The 24,907-nt window shown below is 43.7% G+C and overlaps 1 protein-coding gene across 1 annotated transcript in view; it reads right to left on the reverse strand.

Annotated features, from left to right (window-relative positions):
- The window catches only part of TBC1D5 (TBC1 domain family member 5), a 651,704-nt gene that overhangs the window by 397,673 nt on the left and 229,124 nt on the right, over nt 1-24,907 (reverse strand). Inside the window, exon 4 of the mRNA XM_040432915.1 lies at nt 19,103-19,222. Within this exon, the coding sequence (XP_040288849.1) occupies nt 19,103-19,199 (97 nt within the window). The 5' untranslated portion in view covers nt 19,200-19,222. The remainder of the gene's footprint in view (nt 1-19,102; nt 19,223-24,907) is intronic.

Raw genomic sequence — 24,907 nt, forward strand, 5'->3', positions numbered from 1 at the left:
CCCCATCCCAATCGTCTCCTAGCAACCGTGCGTGAAAATCGCACGGGCGAGTATTCCGCGCGGATGCGATGCGTGAGTTGAACGCATTGCACCCGCACTGAATCCCGACCCCATTCACTTCTATGGGGCCTGCGTTGCGTGAAAAAACGCTGAATATAGCATGCTGCGACTTTCACGCAACGCACAAGTGATGCGTGAAAATCACCGCTCATGTGAACAGCCCCATAGAAATGAATGGGTCGGGATTCAGTGCGGGTGCAATGCGTTCAACTCACGCATCGCATCCGCGCGGAATACTCGCCCGTGTGAAAGGGGCCTTACACAGGTTGACGCAATTACCCAGAACAAGCAGTTCCCAATAATTGCCTGGTTATTGACCCATGTGGAGAGCTGCATTTACATGCACTACTATGAATGTTTGTCCCCATGAGATTCATTGTTTGCCGGAAGCAAAGTGTGAGGTTTTGCCGACAAAAGATGATTTTAAGATGTGATAACTGATAAACGTATGCTTGTTTTTCGGGTGATCAGCAGCATCTTAACAAGGGGTAATTATCAGGAACAAGCACTAAGATGAATGCTTGTTCCCGATCATTGCCCCAATTCTTGGCCTTAATACAGGTAAATATTGTTAGACAACAGGGTCATTGTTCAAATTTATCTTCAATGGTGACTCAATTCAATACAATCTTGTGTTAGAACAAACGATATAACTTCTATTTCATCTATATCCAATTTTAAGAAAATCAGTGGCAAACTAATATAATGACGGTGACATTCAAAACAGATCAGCCTGCAAAGTACAAAGAAACCTTCCTAGACTTTAAACCTGCGCCCGTGGCTTATGCCAATGTAAATCACACTTAAGCACAATTTATAATTATAGATTCATGCTAAAGCATTCTGGGGCCTAGGAAATGTGTACATGTGAGATATTTATATGTGATTTTTATATATATCGTAATTTTTTTAATCAGTTGACAGCTGTTTTAGAGCATACAGCGATGCCAGGCTGAATGAGGGTCTTGATTACTTCAAGATTAGCTATCTTAAGTTTCTATTCATTTTAAGTGTTGTTAGTGTGAGGAGTCATTAGTCACTCCCTTGTCTCCTGGAACATCAGCATACATTTACATTGTTAATGAACATTTGGGGTAAATGAATTAATGGCACTCTTAAACATAAATTCAGACCTAATAACTTTTGGTTTCGGTGGTGGATTTTAATGTTATCGGCGCTAAGAAGAGCCATGACCTGGCACCACCAAATGTTAAAAAGCAAAAGTGTTGTGAATGTGAATAAAATAAAGACATTAAACACAGACACACAAGACATAAAAATATTCAAAATATGTACCAAAGCCCATGTTACACCAGCAAAATATACTACATATTGAAAGTGCATGAGTATTTGTGAGTGTCTTCTCATGCCCTCACGGAATAAGCAGTAGATTGGAAAAACACACACACACACAAAACAGAGGGATTCGTTATGTGAATAAATAATATTAGAAGGGTTTTCCAAGATTTTGATACTGATGATCTATCCTCAGGAAAAGCTGTTTGAAAAGGCACTGGTGCTCCTGCGCCGTTGCCTTCTCTCAGCTTACCAAGCACAGCGCCGTACATTGTATAGTGGCTGTGCTTGGGATCATAGTCAGCTCCATTCACTTAAAGAGGGCTGAGCGCAAAACTAAGCAAAGCCATTATACAATGTACGGCGCTGCGCTTGGTAAGCTGAGAGAAGGCGGTGGCACTCACAGGAGCACAGATGCCTTCTCAAACAGCTGATTCCCGGGTGTAAGACCCCCCACCAATCAGATACTGAAGACCTATCCTGAGGATAGGTCATCAGTATCAAAATCTCGGAAACCTACTTTAATAAAAAAAAAGCAGATAATCAATTCACTAAATTTTTCACACTATATTAAGCATTAGCCAGGTTACAGTCAGTGGCTCTAATATGACCACAGTTGTCATTTGACTTCAGCTGCATGACCTTTTTTCTTAGAACTCTGCATTATGCCATTAGTCTGTTATTCCTTCCGGAAGTGTATAAATAAAGTAAGGCTTACCTTGACTCTAGCCAAAAGAATGTGTTCCTACTGATTTTTTCCTAATTTTTCTCTAACATATCCTGAAATATGTTACAATAGATGACCAGCTTTTTCAAAAACATGATTTTTCGATATTGTGTCTCAAGATGTCTATGCTTTCTGTGCCTATGGGCAGCCACCCAGTGGTTATGTTGTGCATTGCTGTCTGTTCATGAGAAACTGGAGAACCAACTTCAACAAAGGTAAGAGTGGACACATCCGTACACAGTCTAACACTGTCAACAGTGATCAGACAGTGTCAGACTGTGATACTCCTTCAATCATACACGTTACTCACATACATGATACACGGTACTCACATACATGATACACAGACAATATCCCTGCACTGTTTCTGCTGAAAGACTACCCTTTTTGTTACAAGCACCTGATGAATAAGAGCATTTTTATATTTTTTCTAGATTATATTTTACAAAAAAGTAACTCTGTCTATAGTGAATACTTGAAGTTTGTCCTATTATGGCTTTGTAGTTTTGTTATTATTACTATAATGAAGCCAAGTTGTATAAGTCAGTGTTTTGCTGATAAGAGCAAGACTTCAGCTTTGGATACTTTATAAAGAGAGACTCTTAGCTGCAAATGAAGGTGATAACTACACAACTACACTCAAAATGAATGTGGATAATATGATTTTATTAAATACTAGCAGAAGGACCCGGCTTCACACGGGTATATTTCATCTATTTCATTTAATGTTTGTGTGTGTCATTAAAAGATATCCACAGTATCCACTATAACAGTGACATCTACAATACCCTGCCCCTTTAAAGCTGACCTACAGCAGTGAAGAAAAATGGCTGGGTTGTTATGGAAACATGGCATGCGAGCTTCCATTGGCTGATAAGGGTCTTGTGACCAGGCTTCTATTGGGTAATGCATTTTTTGGGAATATCTCACGCAGGGATATCCTTTAGAACAGCTCACTCTCAGACAGCAGCACTGTGCTGTCTGAGCCTGAGCTGCAGGGAGAAAGTCACCGTTCCTCCCACCCCTGAAGCTGACAGAAGTTAATTTTTACCTTAATTTTTTCAATCCCTGTCGGCTGCGGAGTGGGAGGGGGCGTGATCTAACCAGATTTAGGGGCGTGGCTTAGCAAGTCCTGGGAGCGGGGTTTATAAGTCTGTATTTTGAGGGTGGCCTGAATGGCCACCCTACCTGCCCCATGAACTGTCACCTCCACAGCACTCCCTTAACAGTGTCATCCACAGCGCCCTGCCCCTTTAAAGCTGACCTGCAGTAGTGAAGAAAAATGACTGGGTTGCTATGGAAACCTGGAGTAAAACTGTGTGTATGTGGAGACTAAGGAGCTGCGAGCTTCTATTGGCTGATAAGAGACATGTGACCATGTGTATGGCAGTTGGGATATGAAGAGAAAGACCTACAGGCTTCTATTGGCTAATGTAGATCATGTGAATGCAATATTTGCATTTTTGGGGAATATCTCAGGAACGGTACGTGCTAGAGAGCTGTGACCCCCACAAGATTTCTTTCCAGGTAGCAAGGGATGTGTATACCAAGTTTAGTTGAAATTGATGGTTGTGTTTTTGAGTGATTGCGGAACATACATACATACATATATATGTCCTTCTTTATATATACACTGCTCAACAAAATAAAGGGAAAACAAAAATAACACATCCTAGATCTGAATTAATTAAATATTCTTCTGAAATACTTTGTTCTTTACATAGTTGAATGTGCTGCCAACAAAATCACACAAAAATAAAAAAAATGGAAATCAAATTTTTCAACCCATGGAGGTCTGGATTTGGAGTCACACTCAAAATTAAAGTGGAAAAACACACTACAGGCTGATCCAACTTTGATGTAATGTCCTTAAAACAAGTCAAAATGAGGCTCAGTAGTGTGTGTGGCCTCTACGTGCCTGTATGACCTCCCTACAACGCCTGTGCATGCTCCTGATGAGGTGGCGGACGGTCTCCTCCCAGACCTGGACTAAAGCATCTGCCAACTCCTGGACAGTCTGTGGTAGATAGAGCGAGACATGATGTCCCAGATGTGCTCAATTGGATTCAGGTCTGGGGAACGGGCGGGCCAGTCCATAGCATCAATGCCTTCGTCTTGCAGGAACTGCTGACACACTCCAGCCACATGAGGTCTAGCATTGTCTTGCATTAGGAGGAACCCAGGGCCAAGCACACCAGCATATGGTCTCACAAGAGGTCTGAGGATCTCACCTCGGTACCTAATGGCAGTCAGGCTACCTCTGGCGAGCACATGGAGGGCTGTGCGGCCCTCCAAAGAAATGCCACCCCACACCATTACTGACCCAATGCCAAACCGGTCATGCTGGAGGATGTTGCAGGCAGCAGAATGTTCTCCACGGCGTCTCCAGACTCTGTCACGTCTGTCACAATTGCTCAGTGTGAACCTGCTTTCATCTTGGTGTTCTCTGGCAAATGCCAAACGTCCTGCACGGTGTTGGGCTGTAAGCCCAACCCCCACCTGTGGACGTCGGGCCCTCATATCACCCTCATGGAGTCTGTTTCTGACCGTTTGAGCAGACACATGCACATTTGTGGCCTGCTGGAGGTCATTTTGCAGGGCTCTGGCAGTGCTCCTCCTGTTCCTCCTTGCACAAAGGCGGAGGTAGCGGTCCTGTTGCTGGGTTGTTGCCCTCCTACGGCCTCCTCCACGTCTCCTGATGTACTGGCCTGTCTCCTGGTAGCGCCTCCATGCTCTGGACACTACGCTGACAGACACAGAAAACCTTCTTGCCACAGCTCGCATTGATGTCCCATCCTGGATAAGCTGCACTACCTGAGCCACTTGTGTGGGTTGTAGACTCTGTCTCATGCTACCACTAGAGTGAAAGCACCGGCAGCATTCAAAAGTGACCAAAACATCAGCCAGGAAGCATAGGAACTGAGAAGTGGTCTGTGGTCACCACCTGCAGAACCACTCCTTTATTGGGGGTGTCTTGCTAATTGCCTATAATTTCCACCTGTTGTCTATCCGATTTGCACAACAGCATGTGAAATTGATTGTCACTCAGTGTTGCTTCCTAAGTGGACGGTTTGATTTCACAGAAGTGTGATTGACTTGGCGTTACATTGTGTTGTTTAAGTGTTCCCTTTATTTTTTTGAGCAATGTACTTTATAACATAGAAAGTATATTATAGTGCAATTGTATTGTGCAGCAGTTGTGTGCAGTTCTGCTGCGATACTGCAGCCACATAGAGTGCAAAACGCTATTGGAACAAATAATTTCTATTGGTTTGATTTACCAGTTTCCTCCCAAAAAAACTGATTGAAGCAGGGGTGTTATATACCACTAATATAATTTCTATATAGTGCATTTAGGTAGTGGAGCATTTGTCTGCGGTTTTGCTGCGTTACCGCATCTACACAGAGTGAAAAACACTATTTGAAGAAATAATTTCTACTGGTGAGAGAAACCAGTTGCCCCTCATAAAAACATGTGACGCAAAGCGAACATTCAAAGGATGGACTCCGCCCCCAACACTCACACCTGCATCATCCCCTGAAGACGCTGTTTTACAGCGAAACATGTCGGGATGCAGGGTGTGTGAGTGTTAGGTTTTAGGCAGTGAAGTGTGGAATAAGCTCTAACAACAGTGCAAATAAAGATATAACCCCAGCAGCAGCGAACCATAGGGACTAGGCTCAAATATAAGAGCAGCCAGCAATAACCTGTATAGAAGGCAGTGGCTTTAAGGGTAATATAGGAGACGGAGAGAGACTGATAGGAAGGGAGAGTAGGAATGTATCAATAGTAAAAGCAACAGTTGTTACCATTAAGGAATAAGTACAATATAGATCCCAACATATTAAGGCAATGATAATAGATAACAGATAACAGATTGTGACGCTCCTTCTACCTACCACCTCCCTAGAGAGTGTATAAAACAACGACAATCTCCCCTCTCCTTCCCCCTTCTCCCCCCCCCTCCCTCAGCCCCCCCCCTTCGTTAACAGTCAGTATATATAAACAGGAGGAAAAAAGGAGCCACACATAAGTAGGTCGCAGCAACTGGTATATATGACTAGAAGAATATAAAATACTAAGAGCTAAGAATATAGAGCAAATCCGCACCACTGATTGTTTTAAATATGTCTTTAGCATAGCAATAAGATTAAATTAGAATAAAAGGTCAATATTTATTAAAATAACAAAATAAAGGTGAAGTTTTAAAAGAAAAAACATTACTTGATCCAAGAACGTAAATAGGTCCCTAGCGACCACCAGTCAGTAAATGCAATTGGATTCAGGTCTGGGGAACGGGCGGCCCAGTCCATAGCATCAATGCCTTCGTCTTGCAGGAACTGCTGACACACTCCAGCCACATGAGGTCTAGCATTGTCTTGCATTAGGAGGAACCCAGGGCCAACCGCACCAGCATATGGTCTCACAAGGGGTCTGAGGATCTCATCTCGGTACCTAATGGCAGTCAGGCTACCTATGGCGAGCACATGGAGGGCTGTGCGGCCCTCCAAAGAAATGCCACCCCACACCATTACTGACCCAATGCCAAACCGGTCATGCTGGAGGATGTTGCAGGCAGCAGAACGTTCTCCACGGCGTCTCCAGACTCTGTCACGTCTGTCACATGTGCTCAGTGTGAACCTGCTTTCATCTGTGAAGAGCACAGGGCGCCAGTGGCTAATTTGCCAATCTTGGTGTTCTCTGGCAAATGCCAAACGTCCTGCACGGTGTTGGGCTGTAAGCACAACCCCCACCTGTGTTACGACCACCTTGAAATCCATAAGTGGTGGCCGTGCTTGCACATTATAGAAAAAAGTGCCGGCCTGTCTAGTTACCAGGACAATGGGAGCACAAATAGACTGGTGCTTTTTCTATACTGTGCAATCCAGGCCATCGATAAATGGATTGCAGGGTGGTAGTAACCATGGAAAGAGCCGTGTATAATGTGAATCCAGCCAGCAAAGGAAGCAATATGGGCAATCACAATACATTAATAAGTGGCTTGTATTAACTTTCTCTACATAATAAATGCTATTTGCTGAATTGACACAACCCCTTTGAGCAGTGTATATACAAAGAATAGAAAACCTACATCATCCATTGAGTTAACATCATCTGCCAGCGACACTAACTGCTTTTTGCTAAAACGAGCTTCCCAGCTAGAGTCTCGGTCAGGAAAACACTTTTATGTGAAGTGTCCTTCCACAGATGAACTTCAAATGGTAGCTGAAACGCTTCTGCTTTTATTACTTAGGCAGACAATGCCAACTCTCTTGCACACACATTTCCAAACAAATCCTTGTTTATTTCCAGCTCATCAAATACATAGGTCAATACCTTGCACAAACATTTTAGGCTACTTTCACACTCGTGTTTTGTGCAGATCCGTCATGGATGGACTTGTTCAGAAAATACAACCGTCTGCATCCCTTTAGAACGGATCCATTTGTATTATCTTTAACATAGCCAAGACGGATCCGTCTTGAACACCATTGAAAGTCAATGGAGGACGGATCCGTTTTCTATTGTGCCAGATTGTGTCAGAGAAAACGGATCCGTCCCCATTGACTTACATTATGTGCCAGGACGGATCCGATTGGCTCAGTTTCATCAGACGGACACCAAAACGCTGCAAGCAGCGTTATGGTGTCCACCTCCAAAGCAGAATAGAGACTGAACTGATGCATTCTGAGCGGATCCTTTTCCATTCAGAATGCATTAGAATGCAAACTGATCCGTTTTGGACCGCTTGTGAGATCCCTGAACGGATCTGACAAACAGAAAGCAAAAACGCCAGTGTGAAAGTAGCCTTAGACAAGTCATTGTTCATTCTATCAGATAACATGGACAAGGTCTTGCACAAACATTTCGGACACGTCTTCATTCATAGGTCAGGATAATGTCAGACACAATGATGTCCAAATGATCAGAGATAGACATTTCTGAAAGTGCATTGAAAGTAAATATACACTGCTCAAAAAAATAAAGGGAACACAAAAATAACACATCCTAGATCTGAATTAATTAAATATTCTTCTGAAATACTTTGTTCTTAAGGGCTCTTTCACACCTGCGTTCTTTTCTTCCGGCATAGAGTTCCGTCGTCGGGGCTCTATGCCGGAAGAATCCTGATAAGTTTTATCCTAATGCATTCTGAATGGAGTAAATCCGTTCAGGATGCATCAGGATGTCTTCAGTTCCGGAACGGAAAGTTTTTTGGCCGGAGAAAATACCGCAGCATGCTGCGCTTTTTGCTCCGGCCAAAAATCCTGAAGACTTGCCGCAAGGCCGGATCCAGAATTAATGCCCATTGAAAGGCATTGATCCGGATCCGGCCTTAACCTAAACGTCGTTTCGGCGCATTGCCGGATCCGAAGTTCAGCTTTTTCTGAATGGTTACCATGGCTGCCGGGACGCTAAAGTCCTGGCAGCCATGGTAAAGTGTAGTGGGGAGCGGGGGAGCAGCATACTTACCGTCCGTGCGGCTCCCGGGGAGCTCCAGAGTGACGTCAGGGCGCCCCAAGCGCATGGATCACGTGATCGCATGGATCACGTCATCCATGCGCATGGGGCGCTCTGACGTCATTCTGGAGCGCCCCGGGAGCCGCACGGACTGTAAGTATACCGCTCCCCCGCTCCCCACTACTACTATGGCAACCAGGACTTTAATAGCGTCCTGGCTGCCATAGTAACACCGAACGCAATTTGAAGACGGCTCCGTCTTCAAATGCTTTCAGTACACTTGCGTTTTTCCGGATCCGGCGTGTAATTCCGGCAAGTGGAGTACACGCCAGATCCGGACAACGCAAGTGTGAAAGAGTGCATGCTCCTGATGAGGTGGCGGACGGTCTCCTGAGGGATCTCCTCCTAGACCTGGACTAAAGCATCTGCCAACTCCTGGACAGTCTGTGGTGCAACGTGACGTTGGTGGATAGAGTGAGACGTGATGTCCCAGATGTGCTCAATTGGATTCAGGTCTGGGGAACGGGCAGGCCAGTCCATAGCATCAATGCCTTCGTCTTGCAGGAACTGCTGACACACTCCAGCCACATGAGGTCTAGCATTGTCTTGCATTAGGAGGAACCCAGGGCCAACCGCACCAGTATATGGTCTCACAAGGGGTCTGAGGATCTTATCTCGGTACCTAATGGCAGTCAGGCTACCTCTGGCGAGCACATGGAGGGCTGTGCGGCCCTCCAAAGTAATGCCACCCCACACCATTACTGACCTAATGCCAAACCAGTCATGCTGGAGGATGTTGCAGGCAGCAGAACGTTCTCCACGGCGTCTCCAGACTCTGTCACATGTGCTCAGTGTGAACCTGCTTTCATCTGTGAAGAGCACAGGGCGCCAGTGGCGAATTTGCCAATCTTGGTATTTTCTGACAAATGCCAAATGTCCTGCACGGTGTTGGCCTGTAAGCACAACCCCCACCTGTGGACGTCGGGCCCTCATATCACCCTCATGGAGTCTGTTTCTGACCGTTTGAGCAGACACATGCACATTTGTGGCCTGCTGGAGGTCATTTTGCAGGGCTCTGGCAGTGCTCCTCCTGTTCCTCCTTGCACAAAGGCGGAGGTAGCGGTCCTGCTGCTGGGTTGTTGCCCTCCTACGGCCTCCTCCACGTCTCCTGATGTACTGGCCTGTCTCCTGGTAGCCCCTCCATGCTCTGGACACTACGCTGACAGACACAGAAAACCTTCTTGCCACAGCTCGCATTGATGTGCCATCCTGGATAAGCTGCACTACCTGAGCCACTTCTGTGGGTTGTAAACTCCGTCTCATGCTACCACTAGAGTGAAAGCACCGGCAGCATTCAAAAGTGACCAAAACATCAGCCAGGAAGCATAGGAACTGAGAAGTGGTCAGGTCACCACCTGCAGAACCACTCCTTTATTGGGGGTGTCTTGCTAATTGCCTATAATTTCCACCTGTTGTCTATCCCATTTGCACAACAGCATGTGAAATTGATTGTCACTCAGTGTTGCTTCCTAAGTGGACAGTTTGATTTAACAGAAGTGTGATTGACTTGGAGTTACATTGTGTTGTTTAAGTGTTCCCTTTATTTTTTTGAGCAGAGTACAATCCAAAAAAAAAAAAAGAAGAGATCCAGGCTTGAAAGTTTTGGGGCATACACTACAGTTAGTAATACATGTATACTACAGTTCTTGAATAGTCATCATAAAACATACATAAACACTAGACGAAATACTATACCTCCAATATCTGCTTGTAGAGTCCCTTTATAATTATCTTCATTACTGGCTTTTGTCTCACACATGAATCCATTCTGCACAATGCCTGAGCAGCAGAGCGGCCCTGATGAATACTCAGCTTCTAATTAAGCACAATGGTAAAGTTTTCACCATTGTGGTTAAAACAGAACAAAGCCTAATAACATGAAAAATGTGAAATATGTATATAATGGTCTACCATCAATCTGTCGCCTAAGGCTCCACATTTGCTTTATAAGCAGTTCATGTTCTCGTATTTCAGTAGATACCATTACATACAAATGCTTTTCTGAACATATTTCACTTTCTATATAGGATAAAATCTATCCTTTCCATTAGGCCTCATGCACACGACCGTTTTTTTTTCAAGGTCCGCAAAAACAGGGTCCGTAGGTCCGTGATCCGTGTCCGTTTTTTCTTCCGTGGGACTTCCTTGATTTTTGGAGGATCCACAGACATGAAGAAAAAGTCGTTTTGGTGTCCGCCTGGCTGTGCGGAGCCAAACGAATCCGTCCTGATTTACAATGCAAGTCAATGGGGACGGATCCGTTTGACGTTGACACAATATGGTGCAATTGCAAACGGATCAGTCCCCATTGACTTTTAATGTAAAGTCAGGAGTTAATATACCATAGGATCTGAGTTTTCTCCAATCCGATGGTATATTTTAACTTGAAGCGTCCCCATCACCATGGGAACGCCTCTATGTTAGAATATACCATCGGATTTGAGTTAGATCGTCAAAACTCAGATCCGACAGTATATTCTAACACAGAGGCGTTCCCATAGTGATGGGGACGCTTCAAGTTAGAATATACTAAGAACTGTGTACATCACTGCCCCCTGCTGCCTGGCAGCACCCGATCTCTTACAGGGGGCTGTGATCAGCACAATTAACCCCTCAGGTGCCGCACCTGATGGGTTAATTGTGCGTATCATAGCCCCCTGTAAGAGATCAGGTGCTACCAGGCAGGAGGGGGCAGACCACCCTCCCCTGTATTTAACTCATTGGTGGCCAGTGCGGCCCCCCTCCTTCCCCTGTATTTAACTCATAGGTGGCCAGTGCGACCCCCCTCCCTACCTCCCCAGTATTATATTCATGGGTGGCCAGTGCGGCTCCCCTCCCTCCCCAGTATTATATTCATTGGTGGCCAGTGTGGCCTTCCCTCTCCCCCCCACCTAATTAAAATCACCTTCCCCCATCATTGGTGGCAGCGTAGAGTTCCGATCGGAGTCCCAGTTTAATCGCTGGGGCTCCGATCAGTAACCATGGCAACCAGGACGCTACTGCAGTCCTGGTTGCCATGGTTACTTAGCAATTTTAGAAGCATTATACTTACCTTCGCTGTCTGTGACCGGCCAGGCGCTCCTCCTACTGGTAAGTGAAAGGTCTGTGCGGCGCATTGCCTATAGCACAGACCTGTCACTTACCAGTAGGAGGAGCGCCTGGCCGATCACAGACATCGCAGGTAAGTATAATGCTTCTAAAAATTGCTAAGTAACCATGGCAACCAGGACTGCAGTAGCGTCCTGGTTGCCATGGTTACCGATCGGAGCCCCAGCGATTAAACTGGGACTCCGATCGGAACTCTCCGCTGCCACGAATGATGGGGGAAGGTGATTTTAATTAGGGGGGGGGGGAAGGGGAGGCCGCACTGGCCACCAATGATGGGGGGGTGATTTTAATTAGGGGGGGGAGAGGGGAGGCCGCACTGGCCATCAATGATGGGGTAAGGTGATTTTAATTAGGTGGGGGGGAGGGTAGGCCGCACTGGCCACCAATGAATATAATACTGGGGAGGGAGGGAGGGAGGGGGGCCGCACTGGCCACCAATGAATATAATACTGGGGAGGGAGGGAGGGGGGCCGCACTGGCCACCAATGAATATAATACTGGGGAGGGGGGTCTGCCCCCTCCTGCCTGGCAGCACCTGATCTCTTACAGGGGGCTATGATACGCACAATTAACCTCTCAGGTGCGGCACCTGAGGGGTTAATTGTGCAGATCACAGCCCCCTGTAAGAGATTAGGTGCTGCCAGGCAGCAGGGGGCAGTCATGTACAAAGTTCTTAGTATATTCTAATTTGAAGCGTCCCCATCACCATGGGAACGCCTCTGTGTTAGAATATACTGTCGGATTTGAGTTTTCACAAAGTGAAAACTCAGCTCTGAAAAAGCTGAATCTGCGATCCGTCTGTGTGAAAGTAGCCTACGGCCACGGATCACGGACGCGGATGCCAATCTTGTGTGCATCCTTGTTTTTTCACGGACCCATTGACTTGAATGGGTCCGTGAACCGTTGTCCGTCAAAAAAATAGGACAGGTCATATTTTTTTGATGGACAGGAAACACGGATCACGGCCGCGGATGAACAACAGTGCATTTTCCGAGTTTTCAACGGACCCATTGAAAGTCAATGGGTCTGCAGAAAATCATGGAAAACGGAACAACAGCCACAGATGCACACAACGGTCGTGTGCATGAGGCCTTATACTGTGTAAACTCTAGAGAACTGTACCAGTCAGTTTCCTATTATTTATATGTTATAGCTAGAGATGAGCGAATTTCTTAAAAGTTTGATTCGGCTGATTTGCCGAATTTCACCCCAAAAATTTGCTGCGATAGCGCCGCCCCCGTCATTGTAACATCCCTGTCCCTACACAATATAAATGCACAGTTACACTTTGTATTGAGCATGGCGATTTCAACATAAAATGCTCATCGACAATTTGGCTTCATTCATGCAACTACATGACTGGTACGACTACTGTGCTCCTACTACAGTATCCAGCTCAACTTCTGACACAGCGTAAAGAGCTCACACAGACTATTCAATCCACCGAGTGATCACACACTAAAGACCAGCCGGCATATTTCTCTCAGAAATGCTGATGATGCAGCCGACTCCTGTGATACTATAGTATGCCAGTCTTTAACTACGTGAGTATCACATGCTGCTAAGCAAGGGTCCAAATAAACAAAAAAAAGTTAAAAAGAAATCTGTCACCAAGAACAAGATTTTGGGGGAGATTTATCATCTCCTTTGCGCCAGAAAAGATTTATCATCTCCTTTGCGCCAAAAAGTGGCAGATGCAACAATTTTTGAAAAAATGGCGAATCTGCCACTTTTTGCCACCCTCGGCATTTTTATGAAAGGGGGCGTGGCTTGGGCAGGAAGGGGGTGTGGTCCTTCCCCCCAGCAAAGTTATCTTCATTTACCGCCAGTTTTCATATCAATTAAAAGTACTGATCATCCCGCAAAAAATGAACCCTGACACAGCTCTGTAGACGTAAAAATAAAAACATTTTTCCAAAGTTTTTATTTTTAAAGTAGTAAAACACAAGAAAAACTACACTGATATGGTATCACGGCAATCATACTGACCTGGAGTATGAAGAGCACAGGTCAGTTTTACCGCACAGAGAAACACAGTAAAAACAAAACCCATAAATCTGGTGGAATTGTGTTTTTTTCAATTCCATCCCATTTTTTTATTTTTTCCCAAGCTTCCTACTACATTGTTTGCAACAACAAACGATGCCATTAAAAAGTACAACTTGTCCCGCAAAAACAAGTCCTCATATAGCTATGCGAATGAAAAAAATAAATAAAAAGTTATGGCTATGGGAAGGTAGGGAGTGAAAAATTTCAATACAAAAATTTTCCCAAGATAGAAAGGGTAAACAAAGATAATGTCTGTAAAGTGCTGCAGAATATGTCAGCGCTATATAAGTGAGTAAAATAAATAAAATAAATCTGTCACACTAAAATTGATGTCTTACTTGAAGGCAGCATGTTATGGAGCAGATGGAGCTGAGCAAATTGATATGTAGTTTTATGGGAAAAGATTCAGGATAAGGGCTGGATTACAATGCCTGATGTCCACAATGCCTGACATCCATCGGTGCTCATTTGCGCTGCATAGATTACACAGGCCAAAGCAAGCTGAATGTGGGAGGAATGATGGCTCCCTCATTCAGTTCTGTTGATTACCAGCAGCCCATCGTGATTACACAGGGAGATGTGCTGCCGATAATCAGGCATCTTTCATCCTAATCGAAGATGCCCATCAGCTGGCAAACGAGCTTGCTCGTTCATCGGCGGATCAGCTGATCAATTATATCTTCCGGTTATTGGGAACAAACTTTCGTTTGAACACCGATCACCAACTTCCTGTAGCTTCTGGCGCTGGAATTAGCACTGTGAATCAAACAGAAAGCAGACAGCTCTGTTCACAGTGTAGTGGGCATGTGAGGTTACTGCAGTTCAGCTCACATTCAGTTTAATGGGAGCTGAGCTGCAGTAGCCCAGCACGGCCACTAAACTTTGAACGGAGCTGTCTGCTTCCTTATTTTTTCAAGTCCTAGTTCCAATCATGCAAGCTGTAGGGCTCAGCTGATCAGTGGGGGAATCGAAGGGTCGGACTCTCACCAATCAAATATTATTGGTCTATCCTGAGGATAAGTCATCTGCATCAGGAGTCGGGAAAACCCCTTAAATTTTTTAAATGTATTGTATTTAAATATGAAAGGGATAAGTAATATATGTACATTTATGTTTTACTACTTTTACTTAGTGAAAGCTCTTTTTTAAGTATTTTGTGTGTGCATTTCTACAAATTAATTTAACCTTTACTTACATTTTTAAGTTATAATTTTAGTAATCAATTTTTTTTATAATGGATTAGAATATTGATTTATATCAAAACATTACTGTCTGTGCATGCAAAACACTCCCTTACCAGGGATTAAACAGGACAACCCTGGGGGACTTTGTTAGGCCCAGGCTGTTCTTTAACCTCTTCAGGATACATGACGTACCGGTACGTCATGTATAGTTCCGATCACCACCGCCGCCCAGCAGGCGGTGATCGGAACCCGATGCCTGCTCAAATCATTGAGCAAGCACCTTGGCTAAATGCGCCGGGGGGTCCTGTGGACCCCCATGTCCGCGATCACAGCAAACCGCAGGTCAGATCAGATCTGCGGTTTGCTGCGTTTCCGAGTTATTCGAGTCTCTGGGGACCCGATAACCCGGAATAGGATGGTGATCGGTGGTGTGATAATACACCACCAATCACCATCCTGCAATCCTGAGAGGTGATGGTGACATCACCTCTCAGGATCGCCTCTGATTGGTAGGTGGGCGGGTGGCGGGAGGTTCAAATCCTAGCAGCGCTCCTCTCCTCCTCCTTTTGTGTCTGGGAGCCGAGGAGAGAGGAGCGCTGCCTGCACATGTCGGATCTCAGCCAGCACCCCCCATCTGTCCAGGCATCACCCCATCTGTGCCCAGCACCCTATCTGTGCCCCAGCACCCCCCAGGTATTTTAGGGAAAGGTTGGGTTAGGCAGGGATAATAAAGGGAAAGTTAGTGGAAGTGTAAAAAAAAAAAAAGTTTCTGATTGCATCACCCTAAATCGAGCACAACTGTGTGACCCTAGACCCCCCCCAGGGGTGCTGCAGCTTGCCCCCCTGCCCCCCCCCCCCCTCAACTTTTTTTTTTCCTTGTGCGTACGCTGACTGTGGCCGGCACTTCGGACGGTTGATCAGCGGTTTTGAATATTTTATTATTATTTTTTCCCTTTTTTTAGTTAGTCTTTTTTTTCTTTTTTTTTTCGTTTTAGGGATTAGTACGCGAACACCCGTGCCCCCACACACACGCACACTGAATAAAGATTTACACGCACGCACACACACACGCAGACACACACTCCCCTATGGCCCGCCGGATGTTCTCGGCCGAGGAGGCATACGCCCAGCTTGCCCCCGAGTCCGAGAGTCCCAGTGAGGATGACCCCACTTTCCTGTTGTCATCCACGTCCTCCTCATCATCTAGCGATGATGATAAGCCCCCAAGGCGGAGCAAGGGGACCGCCATGCTAGGGACCCTGTGTCCCACCCTAGTATGAGCAGCTCTGGGGCTCGTACTAGTTTTCCGGCCAACCAGTTAAATCCACCGGAGCCCCCTGCCGGTGAACTTGTCTGGTGTACCCCAGAGTGTTATGAGCCCGTGATTCCTGATTTTGAAGGCCAACCAGGAATCCAGATTTCCACAGTGGGCTTCAATGAATATGACTTTTTTAGTCTTTTTATTTGTGACCAACTGGTAAATCTAATGGTGGAGCAGACAAACCTGTACGCCCAACAGTTTGTTGCTCAAACACCCGGGCTCCTTTTTGGCTAGGCCCGGTGGCTGGACGCCGGTTAGTGCAGCCGAGATGAGGACATTTTCGAGCCTCGTGCTGCATATGGACCTAGTGAAGAAACCTAGTGTCAGGCATTACTGTGGGGACGTCCTCTATCACACTTTACAGTACGGGCATGACACGCTCCCGGTTTGAGGCCCTCCGGAAATGCCTGCATTATTCAGATGATGCAGCATGTCCCTTCCCTTCCTCCCCCCGATGTGATCCTGCCTACGCCTGCCTGTACAAAATCAGGCCGGTCATCGATCACTTTGGGGCCAAATTTGGTAAAATCTTTCATTTATTCATTAAAATCCCTGCTCATTATATGCTTAGGAGTCCAGTGGGCAGTCCTACTCCGACTGACAGCCTTCCCTGTGTGCTTATAGAGATAGCTGTCAATCACTGAGTAAGACCACCAACTGGACTACTAAGCCCAGAATGTGCAGGGATTAAAATGAATAGAAGGCATGTCTGATTCTACTGCTCTATAACACACGGCCCATAAATTATGAACTGCTCTATGTATTGAGAAGCTTCACAGCTCAGCCCCTTCCCTCTGAGTGACAGCTGAAGCATCCAATCAGGAGGCCATTACAGCTGTCATTTAGAAAAGAGGGGGGAGTCTGAAGCAGAGAGCACATCATGGAGAAGCACCGCCTTTTGTGCACTTACAGGGGTTATCCCGTGATTAGACGTCATATAGTACATGACTATCTCTTTGTAACAAAGCTAGAACCAGCCCTGTACCTCACATGGATCCAGAGATCTAGACATTCCTTGCTGAAATTGCTCTGCTATATTGTATTCAAGCTGGCAGCTCGTGGGGACATGTCCTTTCTGCTGCAGCTCTTACCTATCACAGCTCAGAGGAGAGTCCTTTCTCAGGGGCTGTGTCCTGCTTGCCGCAGCTGGTGAAAGATGAAGGATGGAACTGAGCATGTGCGTCCACCTCAATGAAGTAGGCAGAAAAATTAAAGAAAAGAGCAAACGGCAGGTGGTGCTAAACAGATAGATTTAATTGAATAACTCAGTGGCTAAACTAAATTTTTAACTACAGGCAATTATTAAAGTATACAGATCCAGGTGCTGGTGTGAAAACTGTAGAATATTTTTCGTGGGACAAACCCGCAGAGCAGAAACTGTCAAAATACTCACAATACTGCTGATAATTAAGGCTCCACAAAAGCTATGTTTGTCCTGCTTCCCAACCCTGACTCCTACACAGTGTTGTCAGCAGTTTAGCATAGTCATAACTGCTGACAGACTCCTCTGTACAGTTTAAAGGAAAAAGTGAACTATAAAAATAAGCTTATAGCTGGCGGTATAGTTTAAAGGGGTTATCCCATGAATAATGTAAAATTAGACATCATGTAGGACATGACAATCTCATGACAAGCTAGAACCAGCCCTGTACCTCACATGGATCCAGAGATCTCCTCATTCATTGCTTTGCTAGATTTATATCAAGTGTCTTTTCTGCTGCAGCTCAGGGGGTGTGTCCATGCTCTCCCTATCACAGCTCAGGAGGCAGTTGAAGGATGAACAAAGAAATAAGGAAAAAAAAAACTAAAAAACAACAGCAGGTGGCGCTATACGGACACATTTTACTGAATAACTCAGTGGCTATGCAAAATTTTTAATTACATGCAATTACAAAAGCATTCAGATCCAGGTGCTGATTTTAAAACTTGAATATTTTTTCGTGGGACAACCCCTTTAAAATCATTTTCCATAAAGATGATTGAGGCGTCAAGTAGTATTTACAGAATTGTCATTCTGATGATGCCAGACAAAACGGGCAACACCGTACCGGCTCCTAGCTGCAGCCTCTATAAAACAAGCTATGAGCAGACGTACAGACGCTGTGCACGGCGCGTTCAGCGTGAGACTTCAGCGGAAAGCACAACACAGTTATTTTAGATTTAAGATTACAAATAAATTTCACTTCCTTGGTTCCAGATGCACATGTTCAATGACTGGAAAATTAGTTTAGGTGTCATGGTGTATAACAGACTATTCGCAGAATGTTTTCGCGACAAGGATCACGTTTCAAGCAGCTTGTTAGGCTCATCACTTCCTGAAACTATGTTGTCAGTGCTAGCGAGTGAGAGAAGAATCCCAGGCACAGTGACACACATAATCACAGACAGTTTTCTCTCCCCATGCAGCTCCCAGTAGGATTAAAGCTTATTATTACCCTAAATTGAAAGAACTGCAAACTTTAACTACAATTATTTTAATTTGATTTTATGGTTTCTGTAATCAAATGCGTATCTTGTGTCAATCACACAGAAATAAAGCATTTAGTTACTTAAGGATCATGCCAACTATGTAAAACAAAACCCATAGAATGCCGCGATACGAAGGTATGGCAAATGTAAGATCTGGTGCAAATTAAAGCGCAATGTTTTCAGTAAGGAGATGACAGAGCATTAAACAAGCAGATATTATGCGCCTTTAAATGCACATCTTGTTGGCTTAATTAAGGTTCAAGTATCCGACATATTATATGATGTAGGCATCATGGAATCAACGCCATTCGTAGTTCTGTAGGTTTACTGCAGCATGGAGGTATGATTTCTCCATGGCCTCTTACCTAGATCATCATGCTTTCCCAGATCACTCTGTAATGGGTCAACCCCAACTTCTTCAGACTGCAAAGGATGGCGCGTTTGGGATGCAGGTTCTTGCATTTTTTTCACATTAAAAAGTTGCTCTGAAAGAAATAAAGGACATTTGTAAAAGAATAAACATAAATGATTAAAACAATAATGATTTAGGCATCAATGTTAAAGGTAAGGCTACATTCACACGACACTTAAAAATGACCATGAAAAACCAAAACACTGTGCCGTTTTCATTGCCAGTTACAAACCATTTTCTGTCTGTCTTTAACGGCCGTTAAAAATGGATGAATATGATTCAATTTTTTATTTCTTATATCCCAACCCTTGAAGTGCCCTCTATATACATAATGCCCCCCATAGTGCCCCCTAATACCAATGAAATCAGGGGGGCACACTACAAATGAATAAACTGGAGTGCACTAACGGTTCAAAATATAATACTGAAAACCAAAAAAGTCAAATGGCCTAGAGAACTGCAATAATATGCACATCCAAGAATTATAAAAGCAATCAAACTATTTTATTGGACAACACAAATATACAGACATTTAAAAATGACATACAATAAACCATGATCTGGTAAATATAAAACCAGACACAAATACATGGCCCACCAAAGTCCATATATAAGGACACAGCATGTGTAGTCCAGGGTAAAGTAAAGTACAATACAACAAAAGGCCAAAACAGAAATAGTCAATCAATATAGCATCAAAAAATGAAAAGTGTTTTGGCATGCGCAGAGCTTTAAAAATGCAAAAAAATAAATAAAAATACTGCATCAGTTTTTCCGGATGACACTGGAGAGGCGGATCCGGTGTTTCAATGCCTTTGTTAGACTGATCCGCATCCGGATCCATCTACAAATGCTATCCATTTGCACACGGATTTCCGGATCCGGCAAGTATTTCCGGCAACAGAACTGCCTGCCGGATCTTCACAACACAAGTGTGAAAATACCATTAGAAATGTTTTTCCTACTTTTAACCTGTGGAACCTGACAGGCTATCAGGAAAATACAGACTGCAATATGTGTTAGGTCTCCTGCACACGACTGTATGGCTTTTTCAGTGCTTTGCGGTCCGTTTTTCACTGATCCGTTGTTCCGTTTTTTGTTTCCGTTGTATTTCCGTTTCTGCACTGTTTTTCCGTATGGCATATACAGTATACAGTAATTACATAGAAAAAATTGGGCTGGGCATAACATTTTCAATAGATGGTTCCGCAAAAAACAGAACGGATATGTTTTTTTGGCGGACCCATTGACTTGAATAGAGCCACGGAATGTGATTTGCGGGCAATAATAGGACATGTTCTATCTTTCAACGGAACGGAAAAACGGAAACGGAATGCATACGGAGTAAATTCAGTTTTTTTTGTCGGAACCATTGAAATAAATGGTTCCGTATACGGACCATATACGGAATTCAAAAAACGGGCCGTAGACGGAAAAAAAAAACGGTCGTGTGAAAGAGGCCTTAACCTGTATTTCCTCTACGAACTGTAGAAGGAAGGAAGTAAGCTGTCTCTAGTGCCACCTACAGGTGGCTACCCTGTAAATCAATGATTTAGCTTACTAGTAAAACTAGAAACACCTATCTATAGGATCTCATTCTGCGGCAATGAGAAGCAACAACTCTAAAACTGTAAAACTCCTACAAAAGCAAAAACAAACCCGTGGATATGACCATGTAAATCTTTATTGAACAAATTAGTCAGTTACCGTGCGGTGTATATAATTGCTGGTTTCAGCTATTGTTGGTATATAATCAAACTGTGCTGTCTACAGTAGGCTGTCTCTGGTTTGGCTGACAGCCCGATCCACAGTTCAATGGTCTTTAAATGGTCAGTCAACAACTTACAGTGGAGCCACCTATAGGTGTAATTAGAGAGACAGTTTTGTTCCTTCTAGATGAGCTATTTTGCATGCTTGTTCCCAAGAAGCACTTCCCTGAAACTTCCATACTAGCTGGATCTCCACAAGGAGAATCAGAACCTTCCAAGACTAAAGCTGGAGATACCACCAACAATGATCCACTAAGGTCCATGTCCCCAGAACAAATGGAGGTCAGTAAACAGCAGCACGCATTCTTCTATGGTATTCTGTCATTCAATGTGAGAACTCTAGGCATGCAGACTATTCTGAAATATGCCTAAATTAGGTGACTTTTCCCCGCTCACGCCATAGGTCTAAAATTGTGGGAGTGATGTCAGCGGGGAAGGGGACGAGTCGGCAGGCCCATCTCATTCATCATTTTCTACGCCTGTTTTAGGCATAGAAAATGGTCTATATGTAAGACAGGAAGCTGTCTTACATTTAGAACTGGTGGAGGATGCGCCAAAGTTATGGTGAGGCCGGCACCTCTTCATAACTCAGGAGGATCTTCCGCCAGTGATGGGGCTTTAAGACCGGCGTTAATAAATGTGCCCCTAAATCTTTATATTAGCAAGCTTCTCCATATGTGATTCCCTAGTATAATTTGTGTCATGTGTTTTTTTATATACTGTAACTGCAGATATACAGTACTAGATTGCCAGCTCATCTGGTCAGTGCCTCTGTTACTGTAAACAATTGCTAGACAAGCTAGAAAAAAAACTGAAAAACGCTATAATTAATAGACAGTAAATGCCGTCTATGCTATGTTATCAAAGGGAAAAAAGCTCCTGCTGAGAAATATGTCACTGAATGGGAAAAATGGCACTAGAATATACTGGATGAGTTTTTAATGTCATATTTCAGTTCAATCAAGTAGTAAGTAAAGACTCTGGATGGCAGACAAGTAAGCCATGTGAGCTGATCTCACCATGCTTGACTTCTTGTTTCTGGACTATTAGACTGACTGCCCTCTTTCCTGTAATGATGAAAGTAAATTATTAATTTTCTGTGAGGCTGCTTACATAAAATTCTATCTGTATGCAATAAGCATAAAATAACCCAGGCATGTATAATTTGGTCATTAAACCTTTCCGTTATGTGCGCTCCCTGATAAAGGGTTAACAGCCATCTTTCAGAAGACAGAAGCAGCAGATGGCTTCCCCGTGTTCATGATGATAAAGTTATGCGTATATTGCAGGTTTTCTAGGTTGTGTACCTATTTTAGTGAATATTTTGATATTCATGCAATGTGATAACTTATTCAGAACCACAAACATGAAGTTATCAAGAACACACATTTTTCTGCTCCTTGCACCTGTTACCTTCGCAAATGGTAGGCGGCCATTTTCAGAGAAAACCAATATTGCCACTGCTAAAGAAAATTGAGATAACTACTGCATAACTTTATGTCTATATACAGTTTACCATAACATGTGCAAAGTATATACAAATTTAAAGGAGCGCTTGAAAGGTCTCAATGGGACATGTAAAAAGTTAAAAAGTAAGTCTAGGTAAGGGCATGTGAACTACAGAGGTAGCCCATGTGGCTGCTATAAGGTCTCTTAAGAGTGAGGGCCTGGTCTGGATTGATTACAGACACCTAAATATTAGATATTGCCCTTAAAACTAAGAAAATACACTTGAAACAAAAAAAATCCTTAGTTATAAATATAGGTAATACTCAAAAAATATTGTTTAAACTATTTTATTATTAAAAATATGTGGATATTTGTGTATGGTTGCACTTGAGCTTTACTTGTTCGCTTTTTTGCACTTTTTTATATGTGGCACATATTTTTTGTAAATTATTTTTGTAGTTTATTGCACTATAATGGCTATAGTATAGGTACAGCCTTTTGTATCGTGCAGAGATTAATACACTGATACCATAATTCTGAAGTTTAAATAATATCCCTCGACCTCCATTAGTATATATATATTACCGTCATTTTTTTTTTTATTATTGGATTTTTGTATAATTAATTGTCATATGTGCCTTGACATTTTTTAATAATACAATATTTTAAACAATATTTTTGAGTATTCATTTGATAAGTAAGGATCTTTTTGGTTTAGGTTAATTAAAGTCCTTGATTTTTATGGGTGGGAAGAATATGTGCAGTACATCTTTAGCAAATGATGAGCATTGAATCTTCCTGTTACTAATGGTTTGAGGTGTGGTACTGTTAACTAGGTCCAGCAAGGGCCTTATTTATTTCAATCTTCACTATGGTGCCCCATACAGTCCATGTCTGCTCCCATTAGTTTCCAGAAGAACCTACTCTGGTTCTCATTTTCAGAGGTGATATAGGTGGATAGTCCATCAAAGTAATATCCTATGAAGGTCGGCATGACACATCCCAGTGGAAAAGTTGTAGAATCTAGATTATGTTTCACAGTCTACAGAAATACAGTAGATACTGTATAAAGTCAACCTCTAGGATAAAGCTGAAAATGTAGGCAAATAGAGTTATATCCTGTACAGGTTCCTGGGTCACTAAGGACCTAAACAAGCAGCCCCAATTAAGTGAGTTGTCCACATGAAGATCCCGAAGGATCTTTAGAACTGCAGTAAGTAACGTTTGTTGTGTAGTGGGCATACTTTTTCTGGATGGAAAAAACATGTACAGTCCTGATCAAAAGTTTAAGACCACTTGAAAAATGGCAAAAAATAATATTTTACATTGTTGGATCTTAACAAGGTTCCAAGTAGAGCTTCAACATGCAACAAGAAGAAATGAGAATGAGACAAAACATTTTTTGAGCATTCAATTAATTGAAAATAACGATTAAACTGAAACAGGCTGTTTTTCAGCTGATCCAAATTTTAGGACCACATGCCTTTAAAAGGCCAAATCTGGGCAAAGATGTGGATTCATTGTCATTTTCTGTCAAGTAGTCACACGTTGTGATGGCAAAGGCAAAAAAACTCTCCCTTTTTGAACGTGGTCGGGTTGTTGAACTGCATAAGCAGGGTCTCTTACAGCGTGCCATCGCTGCTGAGGTGGGACGTAGTAAGACAGTCATTTGGAATTTCTTAAATGATCCTGAGGGTTATGGAACAAAAAAGTCAGGTAGAAGACCCAAAAAAATGTCATCAGCACTGAGCCGGAGGATCCAATTGGCTGTCCGTCAAGACACTGGATGATCCTCGTCTCAAATTAAGGCCCTTACTGGTGCTGACTGCAGCCCCATAACCATCAGATGGCATCTGAGACTGAAGGGCTTCAAAAACAAAAAACGTCTTCAAAGACCTCGTCTCCTTGAACGCCACAGAACTGCTCGTTTGGACTTTGCAAGAGAGCACCAAACATGGGACATTCAAAGGTGGAAGAAAGTTTTATTCTCTGATGAGAAGAAATGTAACCTTGATGGTCCTGATGGTTTCCAACGTTACTGGCATGACAAGCAGATCCCACCTGAGATGTTTTCTACGCACCACAGTGGAGGGGGCACCATAATGGTCTGGGGTGCTTTTTCCTTCAGTGGAACAATGGAGCTTCAGGAAGTGCAGGGGCGTCAAACGGCCGCTGGCTATGTCCAGATGTTGCAGAGAGCATTCCTCATGACTAAAGGGGCCTCGTCTGTGTGGTAACGACTGGGTTTTTCAACAGGACAACACTACAGTACACAATGCCCGCAGGACAAGGGACTTCTTCCAGGAGAAAAACATCACTCTTTTGGCCCATCCTGCGTGTTCCCCTGATCTAAATCCAATTGAGAACCTTTGGGGATGGATGGCAAGGGAAGTTTACAAAAATGGACAACAGTTCCAGACAATAGATGGCCTTCGTGCGGCCGTCTTCACCACTTGGAGAAATGTTCCCACTCACCTCATGGAAACGCTTGCATCGAGCATGCCGAAACAAATTTTGTAAGTGATAAACAATAACGGCGG

Source organism: Bufo bufo, chromosome 5 (genome assembly GCF_905171765.1).
Source record: "Bufo bufo chromosome 5, aBufBuf1.1, whole genome shotgun sequence".
Taxonomy (NCBI): domain Eukaryota; kingdom Metazoa; phylum Chordata; class Amphibia; order Anura; family Bufonidae; genus Bufo; species Bufo bufo.